The sequence below is a fragment of the Zeus faber genome (assembly GCF_960531495.2).
Source record: "Zeus faber genome assembly, chromosome: 1".
In the NCBI taxonomy this organism is placed as follows: Eukaryota; Metazoa; Chordata; class Actinopteri; order Zeiformes; family Zeidae; genus Zeus; species Zeus faber.
The window spans coordinates 38,929,968-38,943,515 of record NC_137193.1 but is presented as its reverse complement, the minus strand read 5'-3'; the positions used below and the strand labels follow the sequence as shown (position 1 = coordinate 38,943,515).

General features: G+C 40.4%; 2 protein-coding genes across 2 annotated transcripts; one reads left to right on the top strand and one right to left on the bottom strand.

Annotated features, from left to right (window-relative positions):
* Positions 1-1,539: 1,539 nt before the first annotated feature.
* itpa (inosine triphosphatase (nucleoside triphosphate pyrophosphatase)) lies at positions 1,540-5,026 on the bottom strand. Its single transcript, XM_080003112.1, has 8 exons — positions 4,932-5,026; positions 4,619-4,676; positions 4,465-4,529; positions 3,193-3,266; positions 2,802-2,833; positions 2,594-2,706; positions 2,426-2,502; positions 1,540-2,023 (listed from the first exon to the last, which is right to left on the bottom strand). The coding sequence occupies exons 1-8, from the start codon at positions 4,992-4,994 to the stop codon at positions 1,894-1,896; spliced, it is 612 nt and encodes a 203-aa protein (XP_079859238.1). The 5' UTR covers positions 4,995-5,026; the 3' UTR covers positions 1,540-1,893.
* A 116-nt stretch (positions 5,027-5,142) lies between these two features.
* mettl13 (methyltransferase 13, eEF1A lysine and N-terminal methyltransferase) lies at positions 5,143-11,957 on the top strand. The gene is made up of 9 exons (XM_080011774.1): positions 5,143-5,380; positions 5,871-6,143; positions 6,412-6,877; positions 7,096-7,295; positions 8,788-8,977; positions 9,279-9,443; positions 9,705-9,917; positions 10,894-11,025; positions 11,475-11,957. The coding sequence occupies exons 1-9, from the start codon at positions 5,228-5,230 to the stop codon at positions 11,762-11,764; spliced, it is 2,082 nt and encodes a 693-aa protein (XP_079867900.1). The 5' UTR covers positions 5,143-5,227; the 3' UTR covers positions 11,765-11,957.
* Positions 11,958-13,548: the final 1,591 nt, after the last annotated feature.

Sequence of the window (13,548 nt, the reverse complement as noted above, 5' to 3'; positions counted from 1 at the left end):
GGTCCTAAAGACAGCAGATCGAACAGCCCTGTCCCAGCAGGAATATGGATCATGTTACCAGTTTCCATCATTCGAGTCGATGGCCTTGTGGATTATTTCTCAGACTAAACTTCGGACAGAAAAAAATTCAGACTGGTTTGATTAAACATAATTTATGAGGCTGTAAAACGAGGATAATGAGTCTTGCCTATAAGAGTCTAGCCTCTTTGAAGTGTAAATAAAACTTTTTAAATGTGAAAATAGTATGCCATATGAAATGGTTTGAGGCCATTCTGACCGTGGTTACATCTTGACACTCGTCATACAGAGATCGTGCATCCCAGGATTTCACTTCAGGCTAATGTTCAGAGGATTTATAACAGCAGGTAAAGGAAAGGAACGCTTTGATACCAAATATGAAGAAATATTAAACGTGGCCTTGAAGTGGCAACCAAAGCCTTTTATCTCCTGGAAAAACTATAATGGTGCAGGGTCTCATAAAAAGGGGCATTCTTTCTTCTTGCTCTTCCACATCGTTCCTTTATAACTTTTCCAGTAACACAATAGACATCCTGGTGCTTGCGACAGAACAGGATGTCGCTCATTTGAGGGCTAAAATGCAAAAACCTGTCGTTCTCCTTTCAAATGCAGGTTTGGGAACAGGCATCTGGATTACAGGTAATGGCGACTGAGGTTTCAGAAGTCTGCTTTTCTCACATTCAGAGTGGGAGTTTTTACATGCTCTGATATATTGCACAGTGAATTCTACCTTGCATTTTTAAAGCATAACAAAAATCAGACAAAATTAGTTTATTTTATATACATTTCAATATGAAATTATGTTTATAGAGTTGGCTTGATATTATGGGTGAAAACACAGATGACATTACATTCGTATGGCTCAGCTGTGGCTTTCACTTTGTAGAATAGGCAGAGCAGAAAGTAATTAAGACTTTGTGAAATCCCCCAAAACATCGTTTTTGTATTTTCGAGACTTTCCCCCCTCCTCCCACAAATGCAAGGTCTCTAGAGTTTAGAACACACTTTATAAAAAGGGGAAATTATCCAGTTTCTTCCCCCTGCCAGCACCACTTGCCTGGCGAGAGAATTACGTTTCTTTGAATACAACTACTGTTCTGCATGTTTGTGTATATGGTGTTATAGTTGTGCAGCTCAGTCCCTGTGACACGCCCAACACCTCTGTAAATTGTCTGCTGTCATTTTGCTCTTACAGCTGACAGAATATGTTTGCGTGTGCATGATCGTTCTTTCAGTAGATCTGGGAGGCTTCAAAGGTAAGGCCCTGATGCTGTCCAGAGACACCCTGCTCCTGGATCGTTAATTATACCAACTCCCCTGCGACAACAAACCCCATCCTGCCTTCATACTCCCATCCTCACCCTCGCCGCTGCACTGTCTGCTGCTCTCATCAGGACCCCGGAGCTCTTTGGTCTTTATTTATGCTCTTCCCTAAGTCTGCTTTTTTGGCAGTCCGTGGAAGCCAAACTCGAAAGGCTGCCCCGCACGACCCGCCAAGGAACAATGAAACGAGTCTTAAAATAATTTCCACATTTTTTCCAAATGTTGTGCAAGATATTTTTTAACATCCATTTAACAATTTAAACCATCGACATCAGAGGAAACATTTTGTTCATCCAAAAAAAAAGAAAATGGGAACAGAGTTAAAACTTAACAGAAAAACAAAGGCAATTCAAAACAGAAGTAGACATTTTAGAATGTTATAGGAAGTAAGACCTAAACATTATTTGTCAAAAATCTGTTCAGAATGTCCATAAAATTCACACTTTTTCCATCCATAGAATGATGTGCCAGTGATAAGTAGCCTCTTCTATCTTCTCCCATGTAATGAGCAGAGTTTTGATCAGTTTAGTTGCAAAATGTGACAGTGATCTGTTACTCTTCTTCCTCCTTTTTGAGTTGTGGTGGTGTGTTGCCGGACTGACTGAAGTGCTCAGACATGGCAACCAGAGCCCGGTATCGGTGAGAGATGGAGTTCTTGACTTCTTTAGGGAGCTCTGCATAGCTGCAGGTAAAATTGATTAGAAATGTTAAGGGTACATGTGGGAACATCATCCTTGGCACAAAATAATTGATTGTTGGATTAATTGTAGTTGGAATAAATGGGTTTAGGGTGATACATAGAAAGAGCTCAAAAAATACTCTAGGGCCAAGCATGGACTTAGAAAGACTAGAAAAGGGCATTGTCCGGCTCTCCTCATCTGATGTGATATTTGACCTGCATGTTGATGCTGTGCAATTATTTAATTCTAGCGCCACCCTGTGCTTTTATTGAGAAGTACCATACTCTCAAATTGTACACCTTAATCTCTCAATTTGAACTCCCTATAAAACATATAGGCTTAACAAAGAAAAGCATTTTTAAATCGATCCACTGACAAATTTTTATCTGTACATTTTTACTTACGTTTGGACGTATCCATCCGGCTGAAAGCAAGGGTCCCATCCAAAGTCTCTAGGGCCTCTTGGATCCACAATACGGCCCTAAAAAGGGTATTTAAAATAAGTTGGTGAGCAAATTACAACACAGAGAAAAACTCCATGGGAGAAGGTAGACAGAAGGAGAGATACTGACCTCTGTTATTCCTCTAAAGAGTTGTACTGGCTCATCTTTTCCAGCGGAGAACGCAAACGTGCAGAGGGCCCAGGCTGATTTATCTTCAAAACCCGCTAGGAGCTTATACAAACCTTGAAAATAAAAGCACAACTCTACATTATAGATTACACATGCACGTTTGAAATTTGTGAGGTTAATATAGAAACACAGAACTTGTGTGACTTACCGTCTGGCTTTAATTTGTCCAGGAACCACTTTCTACAAAAAAAAAACCATTTCAAACAAGTCAATTAATTCATATCCAGATGAGTCAAATTACCTTCAATTGACATCACTGTTTTTATAACCTTTTTTTCCCTCCTCTGACTAGTTCACCATACTGCAACGATGGAGATAAATCAGGTACCATATTAGGTCGTGATTGTGGCGCCGCCCCTTGCAGCCGCCTGCGCGAGCTACCCGTGTCGATTACACACATTTTCGTATTTTTAGAGCTTACAGAGCTTATTGTGCGTAATCACCGGGTGTCATGACATTTCACTGCATATATGTATGATCGGATGTATATGTATGTGACAAATAATCGCTTGAACTTGAAAGTACTATGGTAAACTTACATGTAAGGTCCAGGGAGTCCTCCCAGCGCCCTAAAGCAGAGACAGGTGTCCTCTACAATCACTGGACCATCAATCTTAAAGACACAATTGACAAGCAGGAGTATGAGTACATTTATCAAATGTCTGTACCTAAGTATATTAAGTTCTGGAGATTTTTGACTTTTACACAACATTTTAAAAATAATATCTCTACTTTTTAGTGTACTACATTTGAAACACAGTTACATTACTTTCGTAAAAAACAACAGGATTTGGTATTTATTCTGTATACACCGATCAGCCACAACATTAAAACCACCTGCCTAATATTGGGTAGGTCCCCCTTGTGCCGCTAAAGCAGCTCTGACCTGTCGCGTCATGGACTCCACAAGACCTCTGAAGGTGTCCTGTGGTATCTGGCACCAAGACGTTAGCAGCAGATGCTTTAAGTCCTGTAAGTTGCGAGGTGGGGCCCCCATGAATCGGGCTTGTTGTTCCAGCACATCCCACAGATGCTCGATCGGATCGGACCCTAACCCCGGCCATCCACATGATGTAGAAGAAAACATGATTCATCAGACCAGGCCACCTTCTTCCATTGCTCCATGGTCCAGTTCTGACGCTCACGTGCCCATTGTAGGTGCTTTCTGCAATGGACAGGGGTCAGCATGGGCACTGACTGATCTGCAGTTACGCAGCCCCATATGCAGCAAGCTGTGATGCGCTGTGTGTTCTGACATTGCTATCATAGCCAGTATTAACTTTTAAAGCAATTTGTGCTACAGTTGCTCTTCTGTGGGATTCGAACAGACAGGCTAGACTCCACAAAACACCCCACAAGACCTTTTGGAGATGCTCCGACCCAGTCGTCTAGCCATTACAATTTGGCCCTTGTAAAAGTCGCTCAGATCCTTGCCCATTTTTCCTGCTTCCAACACATCAACGTAAATAACTGACTGTTAACTTGCTGCCCAATATATCCCACCCCTTGATAGGTGCCATTGGAACCAGATGATCATTGTTATTCACATCACCTGTCAGTGGTTTTAATGTGGCCGATCGGTGTATATTAAAAGTATATCCTATACTACTGTTTCTTGTAAATTTTAATCAGGATATGCATGAGCATTCATCTTCAGAGTACTTATACTTGAGTACGAACGTACTTATACTTTTACTTTCATAGAAATGTTAATGTGGGACTTTCACTAGAGTATAAATACCCTGTAGAAGCTACTCAGAAGTACTTCTGGGTACGTGGTCCACCACTGAACTACAGTGACAGCAACCAACCTGCTGAGCTGCCTCCTTACACTTCTGGATTGAAATCTCATCGGGCTCTCCTTGGTATTCAGGCACTGGAATAGTAGGTGAGGAATGAAGGCTTCAAATTCAGTAATAAATCATAAATTGCTCTTTATCTATTTTAATTATTTTTTTTACATACGGTCAATCTTCTTGGAAACCAACTTGTATGGAAACGTATCCCCCAGAATCTGTATGACCTGTACGATGCAGGATTAGAGGCAAATGGAAAAATGAGAATCATAAGCATCATTCAAGCATATGAGCGTGTAAATTCACGTGAATGATAAGAAAGTGATTCAAGATTATTTCGTTGCCGTCTATATTAAGTACGGACTGCGATGCAGCGAGTTCCAAGTAACACACATTAATAAAATCACACCTACAGATGGCATGTATGGTGCGTCTTTTGATATCAAACCGATTTATTTAGGAAGAATTCAATGTAGCTTTACCTCCTCAAGTTTTTTTGCATTTCCAGTGACGAACACCACAGCTCTACCGGCGGGCAGCGCCATGGTGGATCTCAGGCAGTATCTACCCGGTGGAATTCAAGTGACGGACCATCCGGTCCGTCGGCAGCCTTCCTACACCTGTCCAATCAGAGAGCAGTGCAACCAAAATAATGTCCGGGTTGGTAAACATCTGCAAAGTGCTATCCACCATGTGGCGAGAAATGTGTGAGGAAATGTGAAGTAAATTAGTCAAACAAACAAACAAACAAAACTCTTAAATCAAACCGAGAGCGAAGATGAATCTTTTGCCTCGCTCTGCCGAGGAGTTCAGCTCGGCAGAATACTGGGAGACGTTTTTCAAGAAGCGAGGCGAAAAGGCTTTCGAGTGGTACGGAGACTACAACAAATTGTGTGGCGTGCTGCACAAATACATCAAAGCCCAAGACAAGGTAAAAATGCCTGTTGTATCCAGAACCTTTTTTCTAAGGTAAAAGTACGAACACCCTGACACGAAATGACTGTAGTAAAAGCGACAATACATCATTGACATCTCTACTTATGTAAACGTTTACAGGTACTTTACAGATGTACTAAAAGTAAAAATACTTCATATCCAGTGCCTTGATATGACATTCTATAATAAGACGTAAGACTGTACCTTTCTTCCTGTAAATTCTGATGACAATTTTCGTTAAAATAGTATACAAATATATACAAATCTAAATCCTCATTTTGAAAGATCTAAAATAAAGTAGCAGAATCAAAAGTATATAAATTTGCACTAAGACGTAGTGGAGTAAAAGTCAAAGGTCCCCAAAACTGAATCTACTTAGTTTCTATCTTAAAAAAAGCAACAAGGTTCTTGTGCTTTTTTCATTTCCACCACCGGTGAATTCCAATTAAACCAACTGATCCACTCTCTCTGTTGATTTCGTTCAGGTTTTGGTGGTGGGTTGCGGTAACTCCGAGCTGAGTGAACAGATGTATGATGTTGGCTACAAACATCTGACCAACATTGACATCAGTGCCACAGTGGTGAGTCACATGAACCAGAGGAATGCAGAGCGTCGCCCCAACCTGACCTTCCAGCAGGTGGACGCCACTCAGACGCCCTACGAGGATTCCAGCTACCAGGCCACTTTGGACAAGGGCACCCTGGATGCAATGGCGTCCGAAGAGGACGGAGCTCTGGCCAGGAGGATGTTGACTGAGGTTAGAGACTTTCTGATGGGTGTCATCTATATAGTTAACATTTTACTCGAACACAACAACATGTGAAAGTAATTGGTTCTATTTTGTTTATAGGCTATGTCATTTAGCAGATGCTTTTGTTCAAACTGACTTCCAATAAATACATTTGTCATTAAAAGTTGAAAAAGGCACTGCATAAGGGCCTTAAATAGGTGCAACTCACATTGGTTGAGTAATTAAATTTTTTTTCCACTATATTTCCTCCAACACTTGTTCTGTTTTCTTGCAGGTGGCCCGCATCCTATGTGTTGGGGGGCGTTATGTCTGTGTGACTTTAGCTCAGGAAAGCGTGGTCAAGCTTTCTGTGGAGCATTTTGTTCAGTTGGGGTGGGCGGTGAGGCTCCACTGCCTACAGGAAGCTGTGAGTGACGAGGACACCTTTGAGCTGCCTGTTTTTGTTCTTATCTGCACCAAGTTTCGCCAGCCCATGCCCATGGCTATTCTGGAGATTTGTGTTGGTGAGGACGGAGCTCCCAACCGACTCAAAGAGGTGGCAGAGCTCTTGTCAGCAGTGAGAGAGTTCCAGGCGTACTCTGTATTGAGAAAGAGGCTCCGTACGGGTACAGATGCCAACTCCAATCCCTCGCTTACCCTGTGCCATGCCAAGACTGGTCTTCCAAGATATACTCTCACAGTGCAAGATGGGGCTTCTCATGCCAAAGTTCCCAAATCAAACTACTTTGGCATCTTTATTGGTGAGATGTCCTCAAGAGTTTTAGTATTTTGGCTGTTAATGTTTCTTGAAATGTGGGTTTGATATTTTAGATATAATGATACAATGATTTCAAATATCCATTGCATAATTTTGTATTGCATTCCTTGATTTATATCTTCACATATTTGTCACACTGAATAGGATTGAATTACAGTGTTTTGTTATCTGATCGCTATTTTCATATTATTACTTTGTCAGTCCCTCAAGGCAAAGAGACTGATTGGCTGTATGGTTCCAGTGAGGGGCAGAGCCAGCTGGCAGCGAGTGCTAAATTCAAACGGTTGGTTATTGTGGCGATGCACAGGGACCAGGAGTACATAGACATGGAGGCTGTGCAAGCAGAACTCTCCCCAATGGTGATGGACCTTGCTCCCCCTGGTATACCAGCCAACCAACAGGTACAACTTCTGGTGTTATTACTACCCCACCCAATGGATTTTTGAAAAGCACTTTTATACAGGTTTTAATATCTGTTAATACTAATAATAACAATATAAATATAGCTGCTGGCAGCAATACACGGGGTCCATTTAATTGTGTTTGTTACGTATTGCAGTTTCCCAAAGTTTTAGTTACAAAGACTTCATTTCTTGTTAATTTTAGTGCATGTGAATCAAAAACTAATAACTAATAAAGCAACTAAAACAGTGAAACTCAAATATAACCAAATGTACATATCATTAAGGACGGAAACGACCAAAGGACTAACGTTTAACCAATATTTATGAAATAATAAATAACTAATGTACTTACAGAATAGGAAATTAGGTTTCGGCATCAGTTCATCAGCAGTGGGTCTAGGGTCAGGGATGGACTGGGACTAAAAAAATGGCCCTGGACTTTTTTACTCAGATTAGCCCACTATAACCACCCTGCGGTTACTCAACCACCCCCATCCACATCGACACACATACAAACACACCACTTGATACCACCACTTATAAGCAACTAACTCTAATGGATCGATACTCTAGGCTATTGTAACACCAAAAAAAGGTTTGGTTAGGTTTTTTGCCACCTGGCCACCACTGTTAGGATACCATGATAGATTCAGGCAGCCAGTGGATGCCTGAATGGTCATGGATGTCTATATTTCAACAGGCTGTTTAATCTATTTCAACACAGGAAATAAGTCAGATAATACCATTGCCAATTTGATCACTTTGACCTGGAAACTTGGAGGACTTTCACTTCAGGGAAGGTCTATAAACAATAGATAATTTCAAACATCAGGTACCTACTGTACACATTTGTACTTCTAAAGTGCAGTTAAACAATAAATATTTAAATAAACAACGCTGTTGTGCGTTCCTAACAGAGTTAAATGGCACTATTATAAACCAATAATGTTGATGCATGTCCTGGGATAAGGAGGATCCTTAACTGTGCGATTTCATGAATGGATAGTTACGTGGCTGGATTATTTGGAAGAAAGAATTGGTAAGTAAAGTAGATAATAATGATATTTAGCGCATGATTCGCCATTTTTTCACCACCATTTACTACCTTAAAAGACTTAAGTCATTTATTAAGTATATATTGATTGATTCAGGTGCCCAAATCTGAGAATTTGCTGCTTTTCTGTTGTGTTAAATCATCATAAATTATATGAAAAGGTACAAAAAGGTACCTTATACCCCTAATAACATCTGTTACATTGACCAATTCATAAATTAAAAGGTAAAAATACTGAAAACTAAAATTATTATTTAATCTGTCATTGCCATAGTTAGAAAATGCACTTGAAACTACAAATTAATTATATCTCCTCTTGTGAAAATCTGCCAGTTTTTGAAAAGAGCAGCGAGTCATATCTATCGTACTTAAGCATCAAGAGGCTGAGAAAAGCTTGATCGTGCACATTCAGAGTCCTGGTTTGTCTCCGTGCAGGTTCCCTTCCTGTCTGTGGGTGGCGAGCTGGGCTGGAGGGAGGTGATCAGCCGGGGTGTGAGTGAGCTCAGCGGGGAGTACTGTGTGGAGGACGTGAGGGGAGAAGACGGACAGCTGTATCGTAGACTGGTGTTCCTGTCCAACACCAGTCTCGTCCAATCAGAGGGCCGCCTTGTATCCCAAAAAAGTGGTCAGTCACCCCCTCATTCGGCATGGTTCTCCTGTCTAATAATAATAATACTAATATTAATAATACTAATAAAAAGCTATTTATAGCACTTATCAAATGGAAGACAAAATGTGTTTTACACAAAACTATGATAACAAAAGCAAAGGCGTATCTCCTAAATATGCAGGAAACATGAATAAAAGGAAATAAGAAGGCACTGAAAATAAAGTTTATAGGTAAAACCCAAACAACTAACTCAGAAAATCACTGCAGAAGTTGTTACAAAGAAAAGGATCCAATGCTCTTTTTATTTTCCTCACAGCATTGAGTCATAAAAAGAAGAGCAAAAAGAAGGTGAAGCCGTCAGCGGCTCCGTTGACGCCTTCAGGCTCCCTCACCGTGGACAGCGGCTTCCTGTGCTGCATCCACCACGAGATCATGGTTTCTGGCCTTGCGCTGCTTGGAGTCGGCTTGCCACAAAACAAAGGTTTTTGTTATGTTATTATTTTTTTTTTCCTCCAGGTGTTAATACCCACAAATCGCTGTCACAAAGAAATGCTGAAAACGCCTCCAGATAAAGGTGACTGGCTTATTAGAGGAACACATGCAACCTGATGTAGGCCTGACTGCCAGTCAGTTTAAAGCAACATTTAAACGGCTACCCAACGCTACCCAGTATGGATGGCAAAAGGAACCCCTGACAGAGTGTTTTGAGTGTCTCTGTGTCAAAACTTTTGTGTCCTCCCAGACGTCCCCATCTCGGTGCTCATGGTCGGGCTCGGAGGAGGAGGCCTGGCTCAGTTCCTGCGGGACTTTGTCCCTGGTGCCATGGTCGAGGTGGTGGAGCTGGACCCTGCCATACTTGAGGTGGCGAAAGCATGTTTTAGCTTCCGACCCGACGATCGTCTGACCGTCATGCTCGGGGACGGTATCAAACACATCACTTCCCTGGAGAAGGAAGGTGAGCGAGTAACAAAGTGAACAAAGATTTTAAATTGAAAATAAACATGTCAGGTTGAAAGTTTACACCAAAGAATACACTATGCACACTACAGTCACTTGCCAATGATTGACTTGGACAATTTTTTCATAAAAAAGCAACATAAAGTGCTTGTCTTGTCGAGGCCAACAAGGTTTGCTTTCTACATGTATCACATGAGTTTACTTGTGCAATACTGTACACATCCACAAGATATGTTGCAGTGCGATCAACCAAAAGCAACCAATAGCAAATCTGAAAACAATAACCTTATAAAATAGACTACAAGTATTGCTTTTAATGTTGAAGAATAATAAAAAAAAATAAGCTTGTAGTTTTCCAAGTCGCAGTGAATTTACATTGGCTTTGGAAGATCCATTTGTAAGGCATGTGACATTGCCCATTCACGTCCTGTCAACAAAACAGAAGCTGATCCCCTGTTGATTTCTGAAGAGATGATTTGAAGCCATGTTTTTGGGCTTACATTTGCTGCCGTTTTGGGAGGAAGCCGAGCCAGAACTTTCTCAATTTTGTGCTGCAGGCCAGTCTTAGTGTCACAGTTAGAGAATGGAAGAAACACTCACACCTTGCTCGAATGCAAATGAGTCAACCAAGGCCTCTATGCTGCCAAATATACCTCTGTTTAAGCCTTAATGTCCATTTTCGAGAACAATCATTTTCAACATCTCACATCCAAGAAACACATCTTGTGTTGACTTTATTTACTAGGGATGCAACAGTATACGGTATATTGGACTGTTCGGTGCACCCCTTATGGTTCAATACACATTATTACATTATTACATCATTAATATGTGTCTAAGTAAAGCAACCTTTAGGGCTTCCAATATCAGAGCGTCTTGAATGACTTCACACGTGTATTTTACCTGTAATTGTGAATCATAATCAGATTTCGCAGGTCACGTATCTAAATGGGATCTTTTTCTTTCTGTCTCAGGTGGCAGATTGTTTGATGTTGTCATGTTCGATGTGGACAGTAAGGACAGCTCCGTCGGTATGAGTTGTCCCCCTTCAAGCTTCGTAGAAACCTCCTTACTCAAGAAAGTCTACAGCTTGCTGACACCCAGAGGTTTGACTACAGAACTTTCATGTTTATACTCTCCTGTATTACATTTTATTGAGTACACGTAGATAAGGTAACACTTTTAAATTTTCCACAAAGGAAAATTCAGTCGTAACAGCAACACTGCAAGTAAAAAAGAAAAATAATTATTCTAATAATAATAAAACAAATATAGAAAAGAATCTTTATTTGTCACATATACACATAAAAAGAAGTTAACAGGGGGTAGCACTTATAGCCGGGTAATATGGGCAGGTCGTGGCTACACTAAAGTACACAAAGAATGGCATTATTTTTTATTAATTTTTATTCAAAATAAGATAGCAACATAGATTATTATTATTCCGATTATTATTGATTGATTTCATTAATTTATTATTTGTAATTCCTCACCACAACTTCCTCTCATTAAAAATACTGTTTATTTCTCCTCCTGTATACTTCTCCTCATCCAGGCGTGTTCATGTTAAATCTGGTCTGTCGTGACTCCGTTCTGAGGAAAAGCATTCTGGATCGCATACACAGCATCTTTCCCCGCATTCTTTCCCGGAAGGTTGAGGATGAGGTGAACGAGGTGCTGCTGTGCACACGGTGCGACGCGGAGACGCAGGGCGGTGCGTCCGTACCTGCAGCTCTAAGAGCAGCCGCCAGGAGTCTGCAGAGCGCACTTTGCAGCTCCACCGCTGGAACATCTAGCCCACATATAGATGTTGCTGACCTCCTTAAAGACCTGAAAGTTGCATGAGGTCCATCTGTGACCAAAAAAAAAATATATATATATATATATAATTATCCAATGAAAGAGGAGGAAAAAATGAATTGAAAAAATTCTCAATAAATTAACAAGGGTTCAAAATGCTATCTTCATTTTTCAATTTTAATGTTTGTGCCGAACTGTGCTTTGTGCTTCAACTATCTTACTTTTGCCATCATGAATGTTCCCCAGAAATGTCTGTAAATAAATTCAGAATTATTATATTTTTATTGTGTTTGATTTAACCTCGCTAAAGGAAATTTTTACATTATTTGACAATACTATACTGGTCAGAGCCTCAACTTGCGTAGACGCTGCACACTCTCCTTGCAAAAGATCTGCAGCAGAAGAATGGTGCACTGGGGTTCAAGGTGGAGGATTATCAGAGGTGGGTAGTAACTAGTTAAATAATTACATGTTGTAATGATGCATTTTATTTATATAATGCCTTTCATACACAAAATGCAAAGTGCTTCACCTTAAAGTGCTAAAAGGAAAAGTAGCAAATTAAAACAATTACTTAAAAAGAGGATGAAAGGCAGCTTAAAAGTACCAGTACTTACAAGTCAACAGATGGTGCACATAATTTAAAATGCACAAGCATAAAAAGGAGCAAGATGATAACTGGAGCACATGAGAATTGCTGCTAAATGATCTGAAAAAAATGACTTCTGAGACTAATTCCGAGAGTACCTCCGTAGGCCTGTATTGAAAAATAACACTCAACATAGATGTTTTTTTGCCACATCATTCGATCCCCTTCCCCCTTCAGTTGGAGCTTTTAACATGAGCAAATTCACTGACATTGTCAAGAACACACATTCAGATGATGCTGACTGTGCTGACTGTGTGTGATAGACTGGGAGTCTGCATTTTATTGTATGTAAAATAAGACAAGACTATCTATAAATCTAGTCCTCCATTTGTTCCTATTACCTCTGCCTAAGTTTTTATTCATCATTATTTATAAACTGACTCATTTGCTCTACATTGGTTCTTTCCTCTCCCCGTCTCTTCCAGTTGTCCCTTTATCTCCAGATGTGCCTACAGTGTAGATATAACAGGCTATAGAATTATTTTTATTCAAACTGTTAAACTGTCATGAATATTTATACTGCAAAAAAGGATCATGTTCTTCGGGATGGGTTACTTACTGATTCTATCTCCAGTGTGATGATGCCACTGTACTCACCTTCTGAACCCCCTCTCACTCCTTGCAGGTTGTGGATCCCACGACCAGCATCATCGTCACCAGGACGTTTTGGTTTGTGCTGAACACAGAACTCCTATTTTGAGGACAACGAGGTGATGCCTGCTATCTTAGAGAATAGTTATCACATTCTAACGCTTCTACTTCATCCTCTATTCACGTGTCTCCACAATTCATAAATCATCCAGTGCTCCCCTACTCTCTATCATAGTTTATTATCAGTCCATTACACCAGTGGCTCACTGAACTCAAAACTGAAGTGAAAAAGCCTTAATTATAATTCATTTACTCTTTGCAAATGTACTTAGTGTAAGTTGTTTTGTGTAGAAGCAGCTGTATATATTATGCATTGATGGTGTAAAAAATACTCACAACCTCTGAATACCTCAATAGGATAAATGTCATTGTTCCACTGATAGAAGCGGCTTCTTGTCCATGACTTTGCCACTTGTCCACATGTTTCTCCATCTTTCGGCCCACATCCAGTGCTCTCCAGTTCTGGTGTTATTAAGTTGAATTTATTGGCCTATTATGGCCCTATTTATTGGACTTTTTAAATTAATTG

Bases quoted from the DNA above. Each gene is read 5' to 3' on its own strand.
- itpa (XM_080003112.1), bottom strand. From the start codon at position 4,994: ATGGCGCTGCCCGCCGGTAGAGCTGTGGTGTTCGTCACTGGAAATGCA. The intron at 2,707-2,801 runs GTAAGTCACACA...TTTATTTTCAAG, and splicing joins GGACAAATTAAAGCCAGACG to GTTTGTATAAGCTCCTAGCG. The intron at 2,503-2,593 runs GTCAGTATCTCT...TACCCTTTTTAG, and splicing joins TCTTTAGAGGAATAACAGAG to GGCCGTATTGTGGATCCAAG.
- mettl13 (XM_080011774.1), top strand. From the start codon at position 5,228: ATGAATCTTTTGCCTCGCTCTGCCGAGGAGTTCAGCTCGGCAGAATAC. The intron at 6,144-6,411 runs GTTAGAGACTTT...GTTTTCTTGCAG, and splicing joins CCAGGAGGATGTTGACTGAG to GTGGCCCGCATCCTATGTGT. The intron at 9,918-10,893 runs GTGAGCGAGTAA...TTTCTGTCTCAG, and splicing joins CACTTCCCTGGAGAAGGAAG to GTGGCAGATTGTTTGATGTT.